General features: G+C 37.4%; 1 protein-coding gene across 1 annotated transcript in view; it reads right to left on the reverse strand.

Annotated features, from left to right (window-relative positions):
* LOC104251139 (aldehyde oxidase) overlaps positions 1-19,800 on the reverse strand; it is a 44,272-nt gene that overhangs the window by 2,943 nt on the left and 21,529 nt on the right. The window contains exons 18-33 of the mRNA XM_009812887.2: positions 19,377-19,503; positions 18,731-18,853; positions 17,454-17,550; positions 16,391-16,515; positions 14,161-14,294; positions 12,787-12,874; positions 11,659-11,745; positions 9,466-9,657; positions 8,945-9,172; positions 7,960-8,055; positions 7,121-7,249; positions 6,548-6,622; positions 4,819-4,871; positions 2,619-2,733; positions 1,920-1,985; positions 1,134-1,322 (exon numbers count right to left, since the gene is read on the reverse strand). Coding sequence (XP_009811189.2) covers positions 1,134-1,322; positions 1,920-1,985; positions 2,619-2,733; positions 4,819-4,871; positions 6,548-6,622; positions 7,121-7,249; positions 7,960-8,055; positions 8,945-9,172; positions 9,466-9,657; positions 11,659-11,745; positions 12,787-12,874; positions 14,161-14,294; positions 16,391-16,515; positions 17,454-17,550; positions 18,731-18,853; positions 19,377-19,503 — 1,924 coding nt within the window. The remainder of the gene's footprint in view (positions 1-1,133; positions 1,323-1,919; positions 1,986-2,618; positions 2,734-4,818; positions 4,872-6,547; positions 6,623-7,120; positions 7,250-7,959; positions 8,056-8,944; positions 9,173-9,465; positions 9,658-11,658; positions 11,746-12,786; positions 12,875-14,160; positions 14,295-16,390; positions 16,516-17,453; positions 17,551-18,730; positions 18,854-19,376; positions 19,504-19,800) is intronic.

The following is a 19,800-nucleotide window of genomic DNA, read 5'->3' on the forward strand; positions in this document are numbered from 1 at the left end:
CAAAGATAGGTCAAATCCACCCTTATTCCATAGTTCTCTCAGTGCTGTGGTATTGAACATTTTAATCTAGACTGGTTTGGGATATTGCAATTGAAACTTACTGATCTCCTTGCTAAAATCTGAGACCGAAATGTCTTCCCCAAACATGGTGCATGAAGACAGAATCAAACCTTCTCAGAGTGAATTTTAAGGTTAATTATAGGAGATAAATTCACAGAAAAGGATAAAAGCTCTGTTTGAAAAGGGGTATTAGTATCATCTCTCTAGATCAGCTCCAAATCAACTATCTAACTACTTCACCTAGATGATATTTTTTCAGACAAATACTTTTCTAATTATGTATTACTGAGACAGCTTTAAATAATTTTAAAAGACCTATTTGTTCTTTAATAACTTTTGCTGTAAAATATGCTTTTTCCTCCTGTCATGCTGTTTTATTTTAGTGTATTCTACAAGCATACCTAATACTTGAAACAGCTGGTAATCTGCAGAATTACCTTCATCTTGATTTACCATTACTACTTACATGCAACTGGCCAGAATATTTGCTGGTGTAAACTGAAGCAATGATTATACCAACTGAAGGAACGTGTGGACGAGGCATTGTGCGACATGGCTTAATGGGCATGGTGGTGTTAGTTGATGGTTGGACTTGATGATCTTACAGGTTTTTTCCAACCTTAGTGATTCTGTGATTCTGTGAATACTTGAGCCAATCTCTCATAAATACACACATACTGTCCTATTTCTTACTGCATAACACACATACATAAGCTGCACACTCTCATTATCATTATGATTTCTCCATCAATTTCTTTGGTATTTTTATTCTAACCCTTCAGTTTACCACCACATTTTAAACGTATGGTTTTAAATTCGGCTTGCAGCTTCTGTGTATAATCTGTTAACAAAATCCTAAAATTACTACTTGCCAACCATGAAGGATATGCAGCAGTATCCCGCATTATATCTTTTCATATTAGCTTCCCTGATGGCGTAAATAAAACAATTTTATGGACACTTGTTTGAAATGCTAAAGAAGAGGAACTGAAAACTTACATATGTTTTAAATCAGAGTAATTTCTCTGTTTGTCCTGGGATCTATGAATTAGGCCCTGTGATGGTTTGCTTACCTTGGATGCATAGATGGCATAAGGATTTTGGGAAGATGACAGCAGGGAAACACTAAATTGTTCTGGAATATCACAAACAGCAGGGATCTTATACTGATCTGGACCCCGAGTATAGAGGACTCCTTCTGGAGAGTACTTTAATTCCTCCATTGTGTACAGTCCAATGCCTTGAACAAAGGCACCTTCAATCTTTAAATAAGAAAAGAAATAGCATTTACATTCTTATCTTTGGTAAAATGGGTAAAACTTTGGCAAGAACTGATTTGTATCACTAGCTGTTAGAAGACAATTTTCTTTCCTGTTTGCCTAATGAGATTCTTCAACATTTTTGGGCTACCGTGATGGGAAAAGCTTTCACACTCCTCCCTCATACCAGGCAGAGACAAATGCTTTCATGATGAAGTGATAAGATCTGTGGATCAGCCTGCAATGAAGAAAGGTGTTTCCCTGCTATGAAGTGGGGAAGGCAGGTCAAACAACAGGACAATTTGGAGACTGTAGATCACAAACAGGATTTAAGTCCCGCAGATAGTGGGCATATATACATGCAGGAAGTACTACAGGTTGACACCATGGGTAAAATTCAAGTTTCATTGACATCTACAAAGCTCTGACACTGACTCAAATGGGGCAAGTCTACAAGTAAAGGACCTTCTAATACAATCTAGGACTTTTAACACTATCCAGTAAGAAATTAATGTTTTCTGAATTAATGAGATAATCTTCACTTCAGATAAGGCAATCAATGTAATAGAAATAAGACAACAGAAAATTCTTGGCACATACCTGTCCTATATCCACAGCTGGATTTATGCTGCATCCAATGTCCATAACAATGTCTGTTCTGAGGTTCTGTCAATAAAATTCAAATGCATATTACTGACATGCTTGGAGTGGAGGCATTAGAACATAATGTGGGTTAGAGTTGGTATTCAGTGGCATAATATATGCTAAGACATAGGCCCCTCTGTGTACACAATTTCAAAGTAATTTCCAATACCCCATTACAAGCAAAACAGGCTTGTCTCAACTGTTACAGAAGTTTAGCCAGAGACAGCCCTGCCAGATTTTTCCCATTGCACAAGGAAATCCACACATAAATAAGTACAGATAGAGGGTATGTGATCAGCAGTCTATGACATTTAGCTGTCTAGATGGTCAAAAGCCTGGAAATAGAATATTTAGCTCTGGTGTAATTTGTTTTCTGGCAAACAGGGAGAGAACAAACAAAGAACATGTCAGATGTCTACCATAACCGAAAAGGTGAACCCATATGACATTAATAAAGATGTGCCAAAAGCTGGTTAACACTGCACAGCTTTCATTCTGCTTCACCTGTAATGTGCATTTACACTGTTGATATATTTACTATCATGTGAAGGCAGGTGACTTAATGCAAAACCTGAATGGTTGTTGAAGCATCCAGTGAGACAAATAAACCTCATTCACATTATTTGCAAAACTTCTATGACACTCAGTTATCACCTTGTGGTCTCCTGTCAGACAGTTAACTTCAACCTCTGAACAAGCAGCTCCATAAAGAAAATATGTGAATGGCTGTCCTTCCCCTTTCTCCCAATCCATGTTTTCACTGTAACCTCTGATGGAAGAAACAAAGTCCACAAGGAGAAAATAAATGAATTTTTGCATCGTAACAAAGCAGATGAGCACATGAAAGTTTGAAACTACTTCAAGTGAAATCTTAAATAAGAGGTCAGAACCCCAACAGTTAAGTTCCATGAAATCCTACAGAGCACTAGTAGTTTAGGTTTGACGGAGCTGGTATTTATATAAAATTTAGCAGACAAGCAAGCTATTTCAGTTCAGGAGTCTATAACCAGCATAATCCCAGAAATATACTAATCAAGTACAGAATGCAAATTTAAGGTAATGGTTGCTGAGGTAATAGCACATAAGGGAATTCAGAAAAAGGGAGGAAAACTGGTCAGGACCTATGAAAGAATAAGTTACAGCAGATAAATGAAAGAGTTAAAATTACAGAAACTGCCTACAGAATGAGTGAAAGGGTTAAAACAGGAATATTGAAATAAAGTTGTAATTACTTAGAAGGGAGTGGAACTGACTGAGGAGACTATAGTAGTCAGGACTGATGGGGTAAATTCAGTGGACACAAGAGGGCAGTGAAATGCGGTATCTCCCAACCGTGTGAGCTATGTGACCAAGGCATATCTTCTGATCATGTATGACTGAAATGTGTTTGTTGAGAATATTTAAAATTATACCCCATAAAACAGTTATAGTATAATTCAGAGCATTGAACTGAGCATTGAAAAAAGGGTACACAAAATCCACATATTCATCTTCTTACATCCCATCTACCTCAGCTGGCTTGGAGCTTCTTGGATGTGGCGAATATGACTGGATAAGAGCTAGATCAATACAGGATTTGAGGCTCAGGGATCTGCAGATGGTTTTGGACACCATTAAATGTCAATAGCAAAGTATGACTGTTGCTCATTGCTTTGGAGATACCAACATTCCTAAAGGGCTGCATAAGCAGAAAACATACTTCAGCAGACTTAACAGCAGGAAGGGACATTTTGTTTGGGCTTTTATTGGTGTTTTAAATAAGTATGGATTTGTGAAGTGCCTCTTCAACTTACTCCAGGCTGCCTGAATACCTGAAAAGTTGCTATTGATAAGTATGTAAATACAGGTGGAGGGAGAGAAGATGTAAGGCATAGCAGGCTAAGAGAGAAGCTTTGCTTTGAATCCCACCTGAGTTATAACACAGGAATTTTTCCTTTCTGGTTCTTTATAAACGCTGTGAAAGAATTCAGAGAAAAAGGACCACAAGACTGCACTGAGAGAGAGCACTGGGAACTGTGTTTAAGATTACTGTGTCCTACAATAGTATTCTGTTGTGAATAAATCCACATCTATGAGTATATATGGTGGGAATTTTCTGAGGCTCCAGAAGCAAAGAGGTCAAAACAATGATTCCAAAACCAGCAACAGTGTGCAACCCCCACTTCTCATGTGAGCACTAAGTACCCCCCTAGCTTTCAATTAGTGCTGAATCATGGCATGTGATTCCCGAGTTAGTTTTTTTTAAAAAAATTACCATGAGCTTTCTCTTAAAGTCAACCAGTTGTTTTAAATTCTCCTTCCTCTCAAGAGTAATTAACTTAAGGTTCAGATCTAGAACTAAATGGTCCTAATTTTGCACAAGTGCACCTGGTTACTAATTACAGGTGTGTGCTGGATAAATATTCTAATGCTGCCACTCATACATACTTCCTGTCATGCATCTCAGTGTGATCATGTTTGTGCGTAAAAGTGTAAATAATTTGTAGTACAACAATATTTTATAGCTTATAGCAATACAGCCTCAAGTAAATAAACTATATCCCACTTTGCACACCTACTGTTGTGCACAGCAGTCAGTTTCTGGATGCTTTCTGGTTTGCTAATGGCTGAATCATGGAGCAAAGATGGGACAAAACATTCTTTTGATAGTTTCTAGAGAGTCCACACAGGGCTAGGCATAAATTAGCACTTAAACTTTATACTCCAACCCCCCATATATCAAAGAATAACATAAAACATAAGCCGAGCCATTACAAAGAACTATTGGACAGGATCTTCTGTTCACGGCATTGGCTATCTTCAGAAATCAGTCCTGATCTAACCTATGCATTTTTAAGGAACAAAAATATATTACCTAAAGTAGCCAGTAGCTGAAAGACTCACACTCTGTTCAAAAGCTTCTTTAATCTGTAAAATATAGCAGTGTTTGTGGTAAACCAAGGAAGGAGTCAGGAAGGAACACAGCATACATATATTTACTTAATTTACATATATTTATTTAAAAAACAAACTAACAAATTGTAAAGAAAGGAAGACCTGTGGAGTTAAGTGTGTTTAGCTGCTCATGGTGCCTAATACTGTAGAACTGAACCTCCTTTCAATGAGCAATCTGAATTCTTTTGGCAATATAATAAGGAATAGACCTGTCAACAGTGGTGTTCTTGCAGAATCTTTATTACTGGTAACGCCACAGTCAGAAAGGGCCCTGCTCCATTTTTCTGCTCAAGTTCAATAGAAATGGATCCCTCTTTGTCAGTTGAACAGATCTGGTTGATAAGTTACTGAGATAAAAGAGCTGCATGACCTATTTGCACAAAAATGACAGCTGACAAGAGAAATGCTCTTTGCAGTGTTCTTCTGCCAGTGGTAAAAATGACAGTATGAGGTCCTATATCTATTCCCTTTCAGTGATTCTCATGTTAGATTTACTCACTTTACATGTCAAGAAGTTATTTAATTTTCTAAAAATTTTTTAATGAATTGTAATTTACTGACTTTGCAAGATGTATAATTACTTCTCTGCATATATTAACATTCTTTCTTAGGTCAGCCATTTCTGCTCATATTTTGGGTGTGTCTGAATTATCCAAATTTATTTGGCACCTCTTAGAGGAGAACTGGATTTTATCTTTGCATATATAGCTGTCAGTTATCAAGCTACCACATGTATTTCAACATTATTTGCTATTGCTACCAATTACTACTGCCAAGAAAGCATTTACATTTTCGCAGTTATTATAGTACTTAATCACTTGAGAACACCCTAGTCCACTGGATATGTAAATGCCTCAAGGCAGGGATTGTCCTTTTCATTAGGCCGTAGATAACAAGCCATACTGGATAAGAAGACATAACAAACAGGTTTTCTTTTAACATCTCAATACATAGGACTAGATTCCCAGTCATATCTTCATAAAAATAGTTGCTATTATAGCAGAAAGCTTTTTAGTTAAGAAAATTCCATTTCTAGCTCTAAAATTTTATTCCAGTTTCAAGTGGGCACCAGACAGGGGCCATTTCTATAAATAGCTTTAACACTACTTCTGTACTACTCTACTGCAAATGTAACTAATGTTATAACTAATTACATATTAGAGCAATGGAAGCAAGGATTCCTGCTACCTTTTTTGCAGTTCTGTAATATACTGCATATGGGAGAGAGATGGAAGGAAGAGGGTGAGAAGGCTTCTCTTTATTGATTTGGTAAAAATAAAGAACAGCATGAAGGAAAACTGTCCCTGTACACATATACCCTGACAATCTTTTGGCAACAGCTTGTCTGAGGATAAGTAGGGCTGGGTTATGTTATTGCACAGACTGATATTTTTTGTATATTAAAAACTTCTGTGCCTCCAAATGTGAATTCACAGATAGCTTCCCCTCCTTTCCTACTAGATATGATCTGGGGATTGTTTCCCACATATCTAAACCAAGCACCTACACTCCATCTTTCTGTGAAATAACCTGTTTCTGCTGTTTTTAACTTTAGGATTATTAAGCTGAGCAGACTGATAGACTACAATACATATATCACAGTTTCTGCAAGCACACAAAATGCATTCAGTAGGATTCACATGTCTTACCCAGTCATTCCAGGTCCCTTTTGGGTTCTTGTTGATGATAGGCTGCAGGCGTTTCAGAAGAGTTTGGCAAGCATCCTGGTGAGAAGTCAGGAGAATATAACACAAAATTAACACAGATATGTTTGCTACTAGTCAAGATATGTTCTAGTTAGTACTTAATTGGTATATGCTTTACTGTCATCTTGGTTTGAAAAAGTATGGTAGGAGGTGTCATTTTAACTGCATAGACAAAAACCTTATAAAGGGTAAGTTACAAGTGCTGGAATCTGCATGAATCAGTAGATTTAGAACATGAACAGGACACAAGATTTGTATGGGACTAGTTAGTTTGTTAGATGAAACAAGGATTTTGTCAAACATAAGCCTTTTGAGGAAAGCTCATATCGTGCTCTGAAAACTCGTAAGCACCATGACTGAGAAACCGAACAAGTCATGTTTCTTCTTGGCAATCTCCGGTGGTATTATTGGTAATCTCAGATTTTATTTCTATGGGATCACTAATGCTTAAAGTTTGGCCAGCATCAAATATCATGAGGGATAGGGTGTTTTATTAAACTAAATACTACTCTTTACCTTCACAGCCATGCCATTGACATCTGTCCCTGCAGATCCTGCTGAGGCACATGCATTAGGAACAGTTGTTGTGCTCGTTTCACAGAAGTGAATACATGACATGGGGATGTTCAATTCCCGACTAGCAACCTGTTTCAGGAAGAATAATATATTCTTCTCTGTTTTAGAAACATTCTAAACACTCCAACAGTTCCCCAGTACTTGCTAGAAGTCAGCGATACCAGGAAAGATAAAGTTTTAGCAAGTCCTCTTCCAACCTCCAGCTGAAATGATTCTGCCCAGTTTGTCAGTACAAAGAAACAGAAAAGAAGGGCAATGTTTTAGCTGTACTCAAACTCTGGATTGAGACTCTGGAGTCCAACATTCAGTTCTTGATTTTGCTGCTTATATCCTGTATGACTTAGGGCAAATTATGCAGGCCTAGATCCCAAGCTTTCATTGACTTGATAAATATCTTTACAGATCTGTCTCTAAATTATCCATTAAACAAATATGATCATAATAATATCATCTGGACTGTATACTAATCTGAATACTGACTATCTTCTTTTACCATGGGTTTTATGGGATCAGCCCCAAAAAATCTTATTTCTAATAAGCCTCTGGAAGAACCATTGGAAGAATAAAAAACAAAAAATCTTTTTTTTCTTCCTGCTGTCTCTATGACTCTTAATGAAGGCATCTTTTCTTTCTGACTCTATCAATGCAAAGAAGCAGTGGCTATGCTGATAAAGAAACTGCCCTACTGGTACACTAACCAACCAAGAAGAAAACCTTCACACTGTTTGTCTGCATGACAGATAAACCACAAGGTAATAGTTGTTTGGATCATTTGTTACCTGGATCATTTTTGTATGAATACCCTGCCCCATTTCAATTCCACCATGTGTCAGAAGCACGGATCCATCAGTATAAATATGAACCAGAGCGGCAGCCTAAAAAAGAAGAACAAAATCAAGATTAGACTAGTGAAAAATGTGTTGTATATGGTGATGAATTGATGAATCAAAAGAGACAGACACAGTTTTGAAGTGTATTTCGAATTATCTTGCAGCTGTACATGCAAATTGCTGCAAGTTCCATTTTCTCTCTCATTGATGTTTGAGAGCCTTTGGACACAGGTTTTTCAACTGCATGGGTTCAGCAGGCTGTCAGCATTAGACACAACAGGAAGGTTCTGAATGAGATTTTCCTCCTGGACTCAGTTGGAAGTAGCACTGTAGACTACAAAGACCCTGTGACTTTATTCTTGAACAGAGACAGCCCGTTTGATATAATACAAGCCAGTCAATTAATTTTCAATTGATAAAATACTGTCTATTCCAGAAGCACTGGACACCTACATTAAACAAAATACAAAGACCAAAAATATTACTGTCCTCCTTTTCTTCCTTAAACTTAAGTCTTTGATGACATCAAAGGGTTAAGTCTTTAAGAACAGCATCCCATAGTACCCCCATGGTCAGAAAGAATAAGCTCAGAGCTATTTCTAGCATGGATAACTTATCCAATGAACACTTAACCATCAGTCTTCAAAAATTTTTCGTAGAAGTGTTCAACTCATCTATACCAATACCACATCACAAGAGATGGGACTGGCCTTTAAGTAGGTAGGGTCCAAGCTGCCTGGGTCCTGAAAACCAAACAACTTTGATCTCAGCTTGAAGAGAGCTAGAAGCTAGCGTAGCCTTCGGGGAACAACCATTAGGAGGATGATAGTTTTACAGAAGTTGAAAGATAAACACATTTTGTATCCTAAGGTAGAGTAACTGTAATCTTCTATGGATAAAAAGCTTAGCTCACTTATTCTTTAAAGAAACTAACCTGAGAAAGATAACGAGTGCCTAGTCCAAACGGGAACTTCATTGGTACAATGGCAATCCCTTTTTTCGTCCAGTAATTTTGTTTGTTAAATTCATTGACAGCTGTTTTCCTACTGTAGTATGCAGATCTCTCCATACATTCATTCCAACACCGTATTAAGTTTTGTGGATCAAGCTTTTGTTTGAAGTGTGTCTGCTCATTTTCCTTATACATATTTATTTCCCTAATCTGAAATAATAAAATTAACAGCTATCACACAATCCTGTTAAAGGCAGACTGACCATCTGAGGGGACTAGTAGACAACAAGAAGATTACCATACGTTTTTTGAACAATTACCAGTTTGTAAGAGCATGCTATTCATTCAACAACCAGACATTGATTAAAAAAATTACGAATTTTAGCACAGATTATGTTTGACTTAGAAAAGATTTGTTCAAACAGTTGAGCTAATCTAAAAGGTTTTAACTTTCCAACTGCATAGACTTAATTTCAGGAGAGAAGATGCCTATATTTCATCACCTTTTCTGGTGATAAACCGGTTTTATCTGCAACTCCTGTTATCCAAGTTTCTGTCACCAATGCTGACTGCGGAAAGCCAAACCCTCGGAACGCTGTGTTTGATGGCAAGTTTGTTTTGCAGGCATAAGCCCAGCATCTCAAGTTGGGAATCTTGTATGCATTGTCCATTTTCAATAAGGATACTTCTGCTACCTGAAGTAGGGGACAAACAGGTATAGTTAAATGTCAGAAGACTGTTTCTTTCAAATTCACGTTTAAATCTTCCTCATCTCATATAAAGACCTTAACTTGAGACAATTAGCTTTAAAATTGGGTTTCTGTCAATCACTGGCAATAAAAATACTCTTATGCACACATACAGATTTTATTCATACATTTCTCATGCAGCCTATTAGTTTTCAGTTCTTTTTTGATATCTACAGAACACAGCTGATGTTACCAGTAGCTGAGTGCTAGTCACTAGTTAAGGATGTAACAGATACTTCATTTTATGATTGATTTTACTCCTACTTTGATATCAAAAGCCACACAGAACTAAAAATAGGCAGATTAGATTTAAAGCGATAGGAGCTAAGAAAGGAACTGATAAAAGCATTCTGAATTATCACATCCTATGGAAATTCACAATTAAGGTTTAGTTCCACCAGAAAGCATATGTACTGCCGTCTACAGTGTCTTCTGGGTCTTACATTTTTCTTCTAGACATTTCAAATGACAAAAACAAAAACACAAGAAAAGGAAAATCCCATATTAGATACCTCAAATTAGGCTCTAGGAGTCAGTATCAAAATAAGTAAGTTAAAAAGTGTTTTGATGCCTCATGAAGAGGCCACTGGCTCTCTTCAATGTTAAATAGATTTCTCAGAAAGGCAAATTTAAGCCTGTATTCCTACTGTTCCCACATTTCTGCATAGAAACAACTGAAGATAGTTTTGCTGTAGTAACTATGCATATGAATAATGTCATATAATACTAACGTTTTCAGTTAGGAAATGTAAGTTGAAATGTTATTTGCAGAATGAAAAAAAAATCTTTATTACGATGAGCATCAAGCATCTTGGCCCTCTCTAGGGCTAGGCTCCCATAGAATAAGGTCCTCTCTAACAAAAGAATAAATCCCAAAATACTGTCTCAGTATTTTGGAACTCACAGATAGATCACACTGATCCAGAAAAAAAAATGGACTGTAAGTTTGGTAAAGGTTATAATTTTATTTCCAATAAACCTATTTCTCCTTTTAAAAGTGTTGAATTATGAATGCTATCCTGATAGAATCATATGGAATCATGCAGCTGACCACTGGTTATTGATCTAATAAATTAGAGAGTGATATTAGAGAGTTAGGCTGTTATCACATGTGCTACTCGAGCTGCAGCTGAGCTGCATGGAAAGATTACTCAGCTGGTTGTCACTGCCTCCAATTCTAGGACCACCAGCTTCACTGTATCATTGTAGAATTTAATTTTAAGATGGTTCTGACATGTGTTCTGCATTAATGTACATGCTTTTAATGGATTTTTTCTAACTCAGGTTATTTTTCAGAACCAGGTTAGGCAACAATAGCATGGGCAGTTACACTGACACATTTCAGAGTGCAGAAAATACCCATAGGTATCCAATGACAATCAGACCAGGGGTAGTGACCTCAACAAACATTTCAGTTACAGCTAGAATAGCCTATGAAAACACAGACAGCTAGTGACTGATGTTAAAGCAAGTATCATTTTATACTTCGCAGACCTATAAGTGAGGAACTGAGGTATACAGCACAATAAATGCAGACCCAGTACAGAAATGTATAGAGATAGTAACAGGACAACTATCACTATGAATTTTCTGAAGGCTAAGAAAGGTCTTCCCTGCCTTGTAGACATAAAGCTTTAGGCAGGCACAAACGCAGGTATTATGTATTTTAAAAGGAATACATTGTTAGTGGACATGTTTATAATGGCAAAATAAGCCTGAGAAACCATTCATGAAGTGAATGCGTAGAAAAATATAAAAAAGTAGCATAGTGCTTCACTGAACTGAAAAAAGAAAGGTTAAACTACTAGATGTAGATTTTCCAACAACCCACAGTCCCTACATCAAAAGGCTAAATGATTAACAATACATGTGCAAGAGAATTTGGCCTTCATCATTTCCAGCTGATTCCTCCATGTTATAAGATTTGTCAGCTTATAAAATGCTTACCAGGACAGATTCATCAGGCGTGCATCCTCCATTAATGTAATATTTGGCATCCACAGCTCTGATCCTACCATCATTCATGAAGCCAACCTAGAAGGATCAACAATAACCTATTTAAATTTTGGCATTCATTCATTTCTTCAGTGCCTGTATATTTTGAAAATTAATGTAACCCACACAATTAGGGTCATACTGCACTATTAATTTCTGGGCAGCATTCACTGAAACTATAGAAGGGCAAGAGAGAAAGAAAGGATGTTCCTAAGAGATTGACTTTCCCACCTGGCATCTGTGATCTGTACAAGTACTGCACATAACAAGCAACATCAGCCCACTGGGAAAGGAGGAAGCAGGGAAGCACAGTGGCTTCTTGTGTATTGCATGAGGTGGCTGATAAAGTGTATCATCTAGGAATGTTCACTGTAGACAAAGTCAAATCCCGCTCTGACTCTAAGAACAGTGTCTGGCAGAGGGAGTATGACATTTGTTTTTCTTAATGAAGAAACGTTATCTTTATCTCACATCTCTCTTTTCACCTGTTGCCACTAATACTTCCTGAATTCTCAACATGAGCTACAGCTCATTTTCAACTTAAGGGAAGCATCTTGTAAAACCTCTCTTACTTTACCTATAAGTAGAGATGGAAAAGAAAGCAGAAATTGTCCTAATGAATAGTTATGACTGATGACAATGCATGAGCAGGGAAGAGATTAATTTGCTCCATAGCGTGAGATTTCCTGTATGACACTGTTTCTGTGAAAAACTAGCTGCTCCTTTGTGTGAACCTAACCATATGGATGGTTTAAAATAAACCTCTGCAGAAGAAGTCTGAGCTAGTTTGGCTTCCCGTTCCCAGAAAGAAAGACAGAAAGAATAGTAAAAAATATAAAAGGAAAAGGACACAAAGGGACTAGAAAAAAACAAACCAAACCCCTGCAGACATAGAGGCAGAAGCAGAGAAATGGCTGTACAGCAACTTTATCTCTTGGCTTCCTGGCTAGTAGTTTTGTTTTAAAATTGAGTTGATTATACTAATTTTCATTAATAGGACAAATACTAACCAGTAACACTGAAATACTTATTCACAGAATATGGGCAGGTATTTTTTCCCTGAATTCTTGTGGCACTCACTTTATATTTACCAATAAAAGGATGTCGGCCACCAGTGATTAACATATCATCCCCTCGGCTCAGAATAAGACGGACTGCCCTGTTGGTTCTAAATCAACAAAAGTCAAATTTCAGTCAAAATATGAGATGTTAATAACAAGATGTCTATTCATCATGTATCCAGTTCTAGCCATGCATATAAATATACATTTAGATTAAACTTAACTTTAATAGGCTTAAATATATGCTTAAAGCTATGTCCAGAGTTCATATCTTTTGCATTTACAATCATGTCAGAATTTTCATTTCATGTCTTGAAAGCCAATGAGATAACTCAGTGCAAACTTCTTCTGAAGAAATTGTTATTTCAGTGTTAAGACTGAATTGTGTTAAATGAGCTAACAGCAGTCAACATTCAACCTTAAGCAACAAGCAGTCGCCTCTTAGCTATTCAGAATTGCACTGAAATAGGTGCCTGGAATAAAACCAAACCATGGATAATAATAAAAATATGAAAATTAGTCTACAAATGCATACACCATTTAAAATAGTTACTTTTGAAAAAATGGACATAAGATGTAAAATAAAATCCTAACAATAAAAAAAAAAGATTGTTTAAACTATACAAAGATTATCTTCAGCATGGCCTGGTTAATCCAAAACACAGATAACATGGCCAAAAAATAACCAAGAGCAGTTTGTAAAACAGTGACAGTAGTAACGAGAAACGCGTTGAGCGTTTAGATGATCATTTTGGCTAAGATAGGATGTAGCCTGATGTGCATTCTGCAGCAAATTGGTTATGCTTATAAAAAAGGTTACTATCCGCTGACAGCTAATTCCCAGTACTGTCCTGCCAAATTAGGAGGGTGGGGAACGGAGCTTTATGTGTTAAGGTTCCTTAACTAATTCAAGTAGTATTAGCAAAACATAGCCTCTAATAGATTTAAGCTAATTTTGTCTGAAAGATGTTGGGGACTGAACTACTTGTTCTTAAAAGCAGTTCCACTCATGAACTCTTCTTGCTGCATCCTGCTGTGACAGTGAAGATCACATCTGGATGGTTAATGTCATATTTTGAATGTACATAGAAAGCCTCAGTGGTTAGGGACTGGTCCTGTTGAAATGCTCAGTCATTTCAAGAATATTTCTAGCTTCTGCTAATATCAATTTCTTCAAGTGCCATTAATTTAGTCGAGGCTAGAGCTGCTTAACATAAGCAGTCTAACAAAACAAAACAAAGAAATGCACTGAACAGTCATAAAATGTGAAGAGTCAGGATTTTATGACTTTTTGGCTAGCAATTTTGGGAAAGGAGAAAGCATTTTAGCCAAAATGCAAAACTTGTTCACCCCATTTTCTCTTCATATCCCAATACACGCATACCGCACTTACTTGTTTGCAGCCACTGCAGCAACTGATGCCAGTAAGCCAGCTTTCAGGAGTTTCCCACCAAAAGCTCCACCAACTCGTTTAACATGGCACATGATCCTGTTGGCTGGAATGCCTAAACTTGCAGCTACCATCTCCTGTAAAACCAGTTTTAATCTCACATGCCAACTCAAACTAATCCTAAAAGTTAGGCTCTGAAATAAAAACCTTTTCTAGGAAAGGATTCCATAGATGTTTCTAGGTTTGTTTTTTCTAGATCAGATGAAAATATTTTTTCCTTTACCCTAGGTTAAAAAGCAAGAAAAAGATAACAACACTCAGCAATGTTCACATTTAAAATCTCTACCATAGGAACTGTGAAATCACCATGGACAGGAGTGAAGAATAATACCATTGGATTTCATTATCCAGTAAGATAACACTAAGATAAACAGTAAGAAGCTTCAGGTATAAGAAAAAGGAATTACAATACAGTTTTAATTATTTTTATTACTAAGATCATGAATTTTATTTTAATTTTTAATTTTATTTTAAATAAAACCATTTCTTATTTAATAATCTAAGGTCTTGCTAGTGTCAGGAATATTCTTACTTCAAATAATTTTCCTCAAACACAAACTTCTTCATGCTTCTTGTCTGTTGGCAATACAATAATAATGGAAATGATAAAAGGAACTGAACTAGGCTTTGAACACAAAATGACAGTGTTGAGTCTGAAATACTATCAGTTTCATGCACTGCAGCTATTGCTATGTAGACCATACGCTATGTCAGCGTTTGCTTTACCATTTACCGTCATGAAAATGACCAGAGGGCTGGAACACCTCTCCTACAAAGAAAGGCTGAGAGAGTTGGGGTTGTTCAGCCTGGAGAAGAGAAGGCTCCAGGGAGACCTTATTGCAGCCTTTCAATATATAAAGGGGGCTTATAAAAACCAGAAAGACTTTTTACCAAGGCCTGTACTGCCAGGACAGGGGGCAACAGTTTTAAACTGAAAGAGGGTAGGTTTACATTGGACATAAGGAAGAAATTTTTTACAATGATGGTGGTGAGACACTGGAACAGATCGTCCAGAGAAGTTGTGGATGCCCTATTATTGCAAGTGTTCAAGGTTAGGTTGGACAGGGCTTTGGGAAATTTGATCTAGTGAAAGATAACCCTGTCCATGGCAGGGAGGTTGGATTAGATGATTTTTAAAGGTTCCTTCAAACCTAAACCATTCTATGATTATGATTTTGGCATGGAGCAGCAATCTCACCTACAGCTATTAGAACTGATCAAACCCTCAGAGACTCTGACTCTGCAGGGTCCTGATTGCTCCTCACCTCAATGGAAAGCTAACGGAATGGAGCAGCCTCAGCATTCCACAGGGAGATTTTCGTGCCTACAATAGTGAAGCATTGTGCTGGTTTTGGCTGGGGTAGAGTTAATTTTCTTCATAGTGGCTAGTATGGGGCTATGTTTTGGATTTGTGCTGAGAACAGTGTTGATAAAGCAGGCATGTCTTAGTTACTGCTGAGCAGTGCTTACACAGAGTCAAGGCCTTTTCTGCTTCTCACACCGCCCCACCAGCGAGTAGGCTGGGGGTACATAAGAAGTTGGGAGAGGACACAGCTGGGACAGCTGACCCCAACTGACCAAAGGGATATTCCATACCATATGATGTCATGCTCAACACAGAAAGCTGGGGGAAGAAGAAGGAAGGGGGGACATTCGGAGTGATGGCGTTTGTCTTCCCAAGTAACCGTTATGTATGATGGGGCCCTGCTTTCCTGGAGATGGCTGAACACCTGCCTGCTGATGGGAAGTAATGAACAAATTCCTTGTTTTGCTTTGCTTGTGTGCATGACCTTTGTTTTACCTATTAAACTGTCTTTGTCTCAACCCACGAGTTTTCTCACTTTTACTTTTCTGATTCTCTCCCCCATCCCACTGTGGGGGAATGAGTGAGCAGCTGTGTGGTGCTTAGTTGCTGGCTGGGGTTAAACCATGACAGGCATGAGGTACCTTGTTTAAAGGGAAATAAGAGACTTTTACTTCCTCCTTATCCTCACAGTGTAGTGGTCAGTGTTTATCAGGATACAGCAGTACAAAGCAGCTGTTGTTGGATAATCCAGATGGGCAATTTCATGTTCCTACTGCTTCTAAACTGTGAAGATGGATTTGCAAACCAAACTTTAAAAGCTCTATTGTCACAGGTTCAACCACTTTCTCTGAGAATGCTCTTTATTACCTGAATAATTGCTGGATGCTGTGTTGACACATACACATCCATTTCTTTATCCTCTCCTTTTGGAACAGCAAGCACACTCTGAGTCTCCATATAAAAGTGTTCCTGTCCCCCAATGCGAACCTCCCCTGATCCAAAGAAAAAAACAAAAGTGTTACCAAGGGAAAAGGACAGAAGAAATGAACCAGGAAAGAACTAACTGACCATCATAATGTGAATTATGGTAATCAGTGTCAAATCTTATGATACTTCTTGTGTGAAGGAGCAACATCTAAAATACAAACACAGATGAAACTCCTTGCAGGATTAAATTGGTCTTGTTCCAGTGGCATCAATAGAACTTGATTAATAGCAGAACAATATTGCCTACAAGTGGTGACAATGTTAAATAAAACATAGATAAATTAAACAAAGCATGGACATACTGGACCAGGTCAAGAAGAAGGCCACCAAGATGGTCAGGGGGCTGGACCACAGGACGTATCAGAAGAGGCTGAGAGAACGGGATTTATCCATCCATAAGAAGAAAAGGGTTAAGGGAAGATCTTATAGCTGTCTGTAACTACCTAATGGGAGGGTATAGAGAAGAGCAAGCCAGACTGTTCTCAGAGATGCACAGTGGAAGGATAAGAGGCAATGAACATAAGAAATTCCAACTCGATACAAGAAAAAAAGTTTCACCATGAAAGTGGTCAAACACTGGAAGAGGTAGGTGCCTGTAGAGTTTGTGGAATGTCCGTCTTCGGAGGTATTCAAAACTTGACTGGACATGGCCCTTAGTAACCTGCTCTAACTGCACCTGCTTTAAGCGGGAAGTTGGACTAGATGACCCCCTTCCAACCTAACTATTCCACGATCCTGTTTTAAGGACAGAGGATGCAGAAAGCTTGAAGGTAGTAGCAGGACCACAAGACATCTAGGTTTAATCACACTTTCTTCCAGGTGACCATGAAATTTCTCAGGCCTAATGGCTATATGGAAAAAAGGTAGAACTGGGACTTGAAGAACAGACAGACAAACCCAAATACTGACAACAACTTCTCACCAAATGTATTCTGCAGTTTACCTTCAATTATATTGTCAACAGTTTCAAATGCCTGATCAACATTTCCTTGTTCTAATTTTCTTTTTGGCTCAAAGAACGAATTGTGCTTTACAGCTTCCTGCAGTGGAGAAAAATAGAAATAGTTTTTTAAAGTACTTTAAAGGTTCTCAGCTTGTTGTGGCATTTTACTCTGAGGAGAAACACCATTCTCTTCAGAGGTTTGAACCACCAGCTATCAAAATCAATTAACAACTGTATTTCATCACTTTACTGTCATTGTTGATGAGTTTGTGTATTCCATTCCACCAATTTTTTCTTGATGTATCTTGTCTTACTGATGATAGCAGTTTCTGAAGGAAATGCATTCAGTTTATTCAACCTGCTCTTCCCTCTCATACATCTAGCAAGTGACCATGAGAGCACAGAATAAGAATGCAGCCCCATCATCCAAAAAGGGATGCTATTAAGAGGGGAAGAAATCACAAGGACTAAGTAAAAGTAGAATCTACTTATTAAGTATGATTTGCTTTATTTCTAATAAGACTTCATTGGAGTTTCAACTATAATGAAATATTAGTAAAATTTGCCAGTCTTTAAAAAGAGACTACTTCTATTTTTATACCAGTAAGACTGTTCTGTCACACCCCACACACATTATGGAAACAAGCTGTAAAGTGACTACCAGAACTAATGCTGGTTCCCTGCAAATGCATCCTTAGTTCTTTACTTCCACTCATTTAATTAACCCAGCATAAGTCCATATCCCCTATGACTCCCACATCACATTTTTAAAATGTTCTATATCCCTAACATCTTTCCTCACACATTCCCGCAACACTTCCTACATCTCCAGCCTAACTTTGTTGGATTGCTAGCCCGACAACAGATACAAAATGCTACAGATAATCAGGAGCTAATCGTTCAGCCAATATACACACATTGATTGACCAACTGGTAGCTACCAAAAGAATTATAAACAACCAGCATGCTCGTTGCCTTTTCCTCATTGGGAACATTAAGAGAGTCCTTTTCTACTCTTATGTTTATTATTATTATGAAAGTTGTGGGATCTTAATACCTTTGAGACTATTGCCTATCTATCACAAGTGGTCAAAATGATCCAAAAGACTGAGAAGTTATTTATAGGGAGACTGACAGACAAATTAATTGGATGTTCATATTCACCTTGCTTCCTTAGAAAATCATGTTTAAAAACCAAGTGAAGAGTGTGAACTGCTTCTTCCATTAATTATATAGATAAAACAATAAAAAAGCAAGAGAGAAGAAGTTATTAGTACCTCAATTGTTAAGATCACTGGTTCCAGCACTTCATACTCTATCTTCACTTTCGCAGCTGCTTGTTTGGCATGAACGTCTGAATCCGCAACCACAGCACAGACAATCTGACCCACACAAATCACCTGTAAAATAGACATGACTTAATAGAACAGTGGATTCAAATTATTCCCATATGTGCTGGTGATATTATTCTTTTGCGTAACCACTATTCACGCTTTCTTTTTAGAATTTTATTTTGACTTAGTATCTCTATATTTTTAGATCATCCATGAAGCTAACAAATTATTAGAAATGCCGGTATAAGTGGGGAATCAAGGAAAACACAGTATTCAAAAATGGGTAAGTGATTTTGGAGCCAAACTTTCAATGAAATATACTCTTCCAAAAACTCCAATCATTTTGTGAGGTTTAATCTGTATTCTCCTGATTTATATATTTTTCTCTAGGCAGACTATAATGCACATCAGCTATTTTGAAGTTGAAAAGGGAGTGGGAAAAATTGTAAGAATTTACCTTTTTATATGCCTAAATCCTGACATACACAAAATACAGAAATTCAAGTCAGCAAGTAAAATTTCATTATAAAAATCTAAAGAAAATCAGTAAAAATGAAGAAAATCAGTTCAAAAAAGATTGTAGTAATACCTTGTTTCTTGCAAATATAATCTCCGGATCATCGGAGTAGTAAAACTCGTTTGTAGCAGGTACATCATGAGCTGTTATGATATCGAACACACCTGGTCCTTTTAGAGCCTCTGAAGTATCTATAGATCTGATTGGGATACGGGAAGAGAGAAGTGTAATTCATTGCTTTTACAAAGCGTTGCACAGAGAAAGGGAACAGAATACAGAGGTGTGTTTCTTGTACTGCCAGGATCTGCTCATAGGTGCAGACATGTCTTTTCCTTCTATCTCTGGCATGCAAAGAAGTGCAGGTCAAAGGCAATTTAAAATTCTACTAGCCTGGTTCATTTCTAGGAAATACTCCAGATGCAACAGGGAAATCATCGTCCCATCATCCCGCCTGAACTGCATTGATTTAATAAAAATCACTGCACAATTATGATGC

Source organism: Gavia stellata, chromosome 8 (assembly GCF_030936135.1).
Source record: "Gavia stellata isolate bGavSte3 chromosome 8, bGavSte3.hap2, whole genome shotgun sequence".
NCBI classification, from domain to species: domain Eukaryota; kingdom Metazoa; phylum Chordata; class Aves; order Gaviiformes; family Gaviidae; genus Gavia; species Gavia stellata.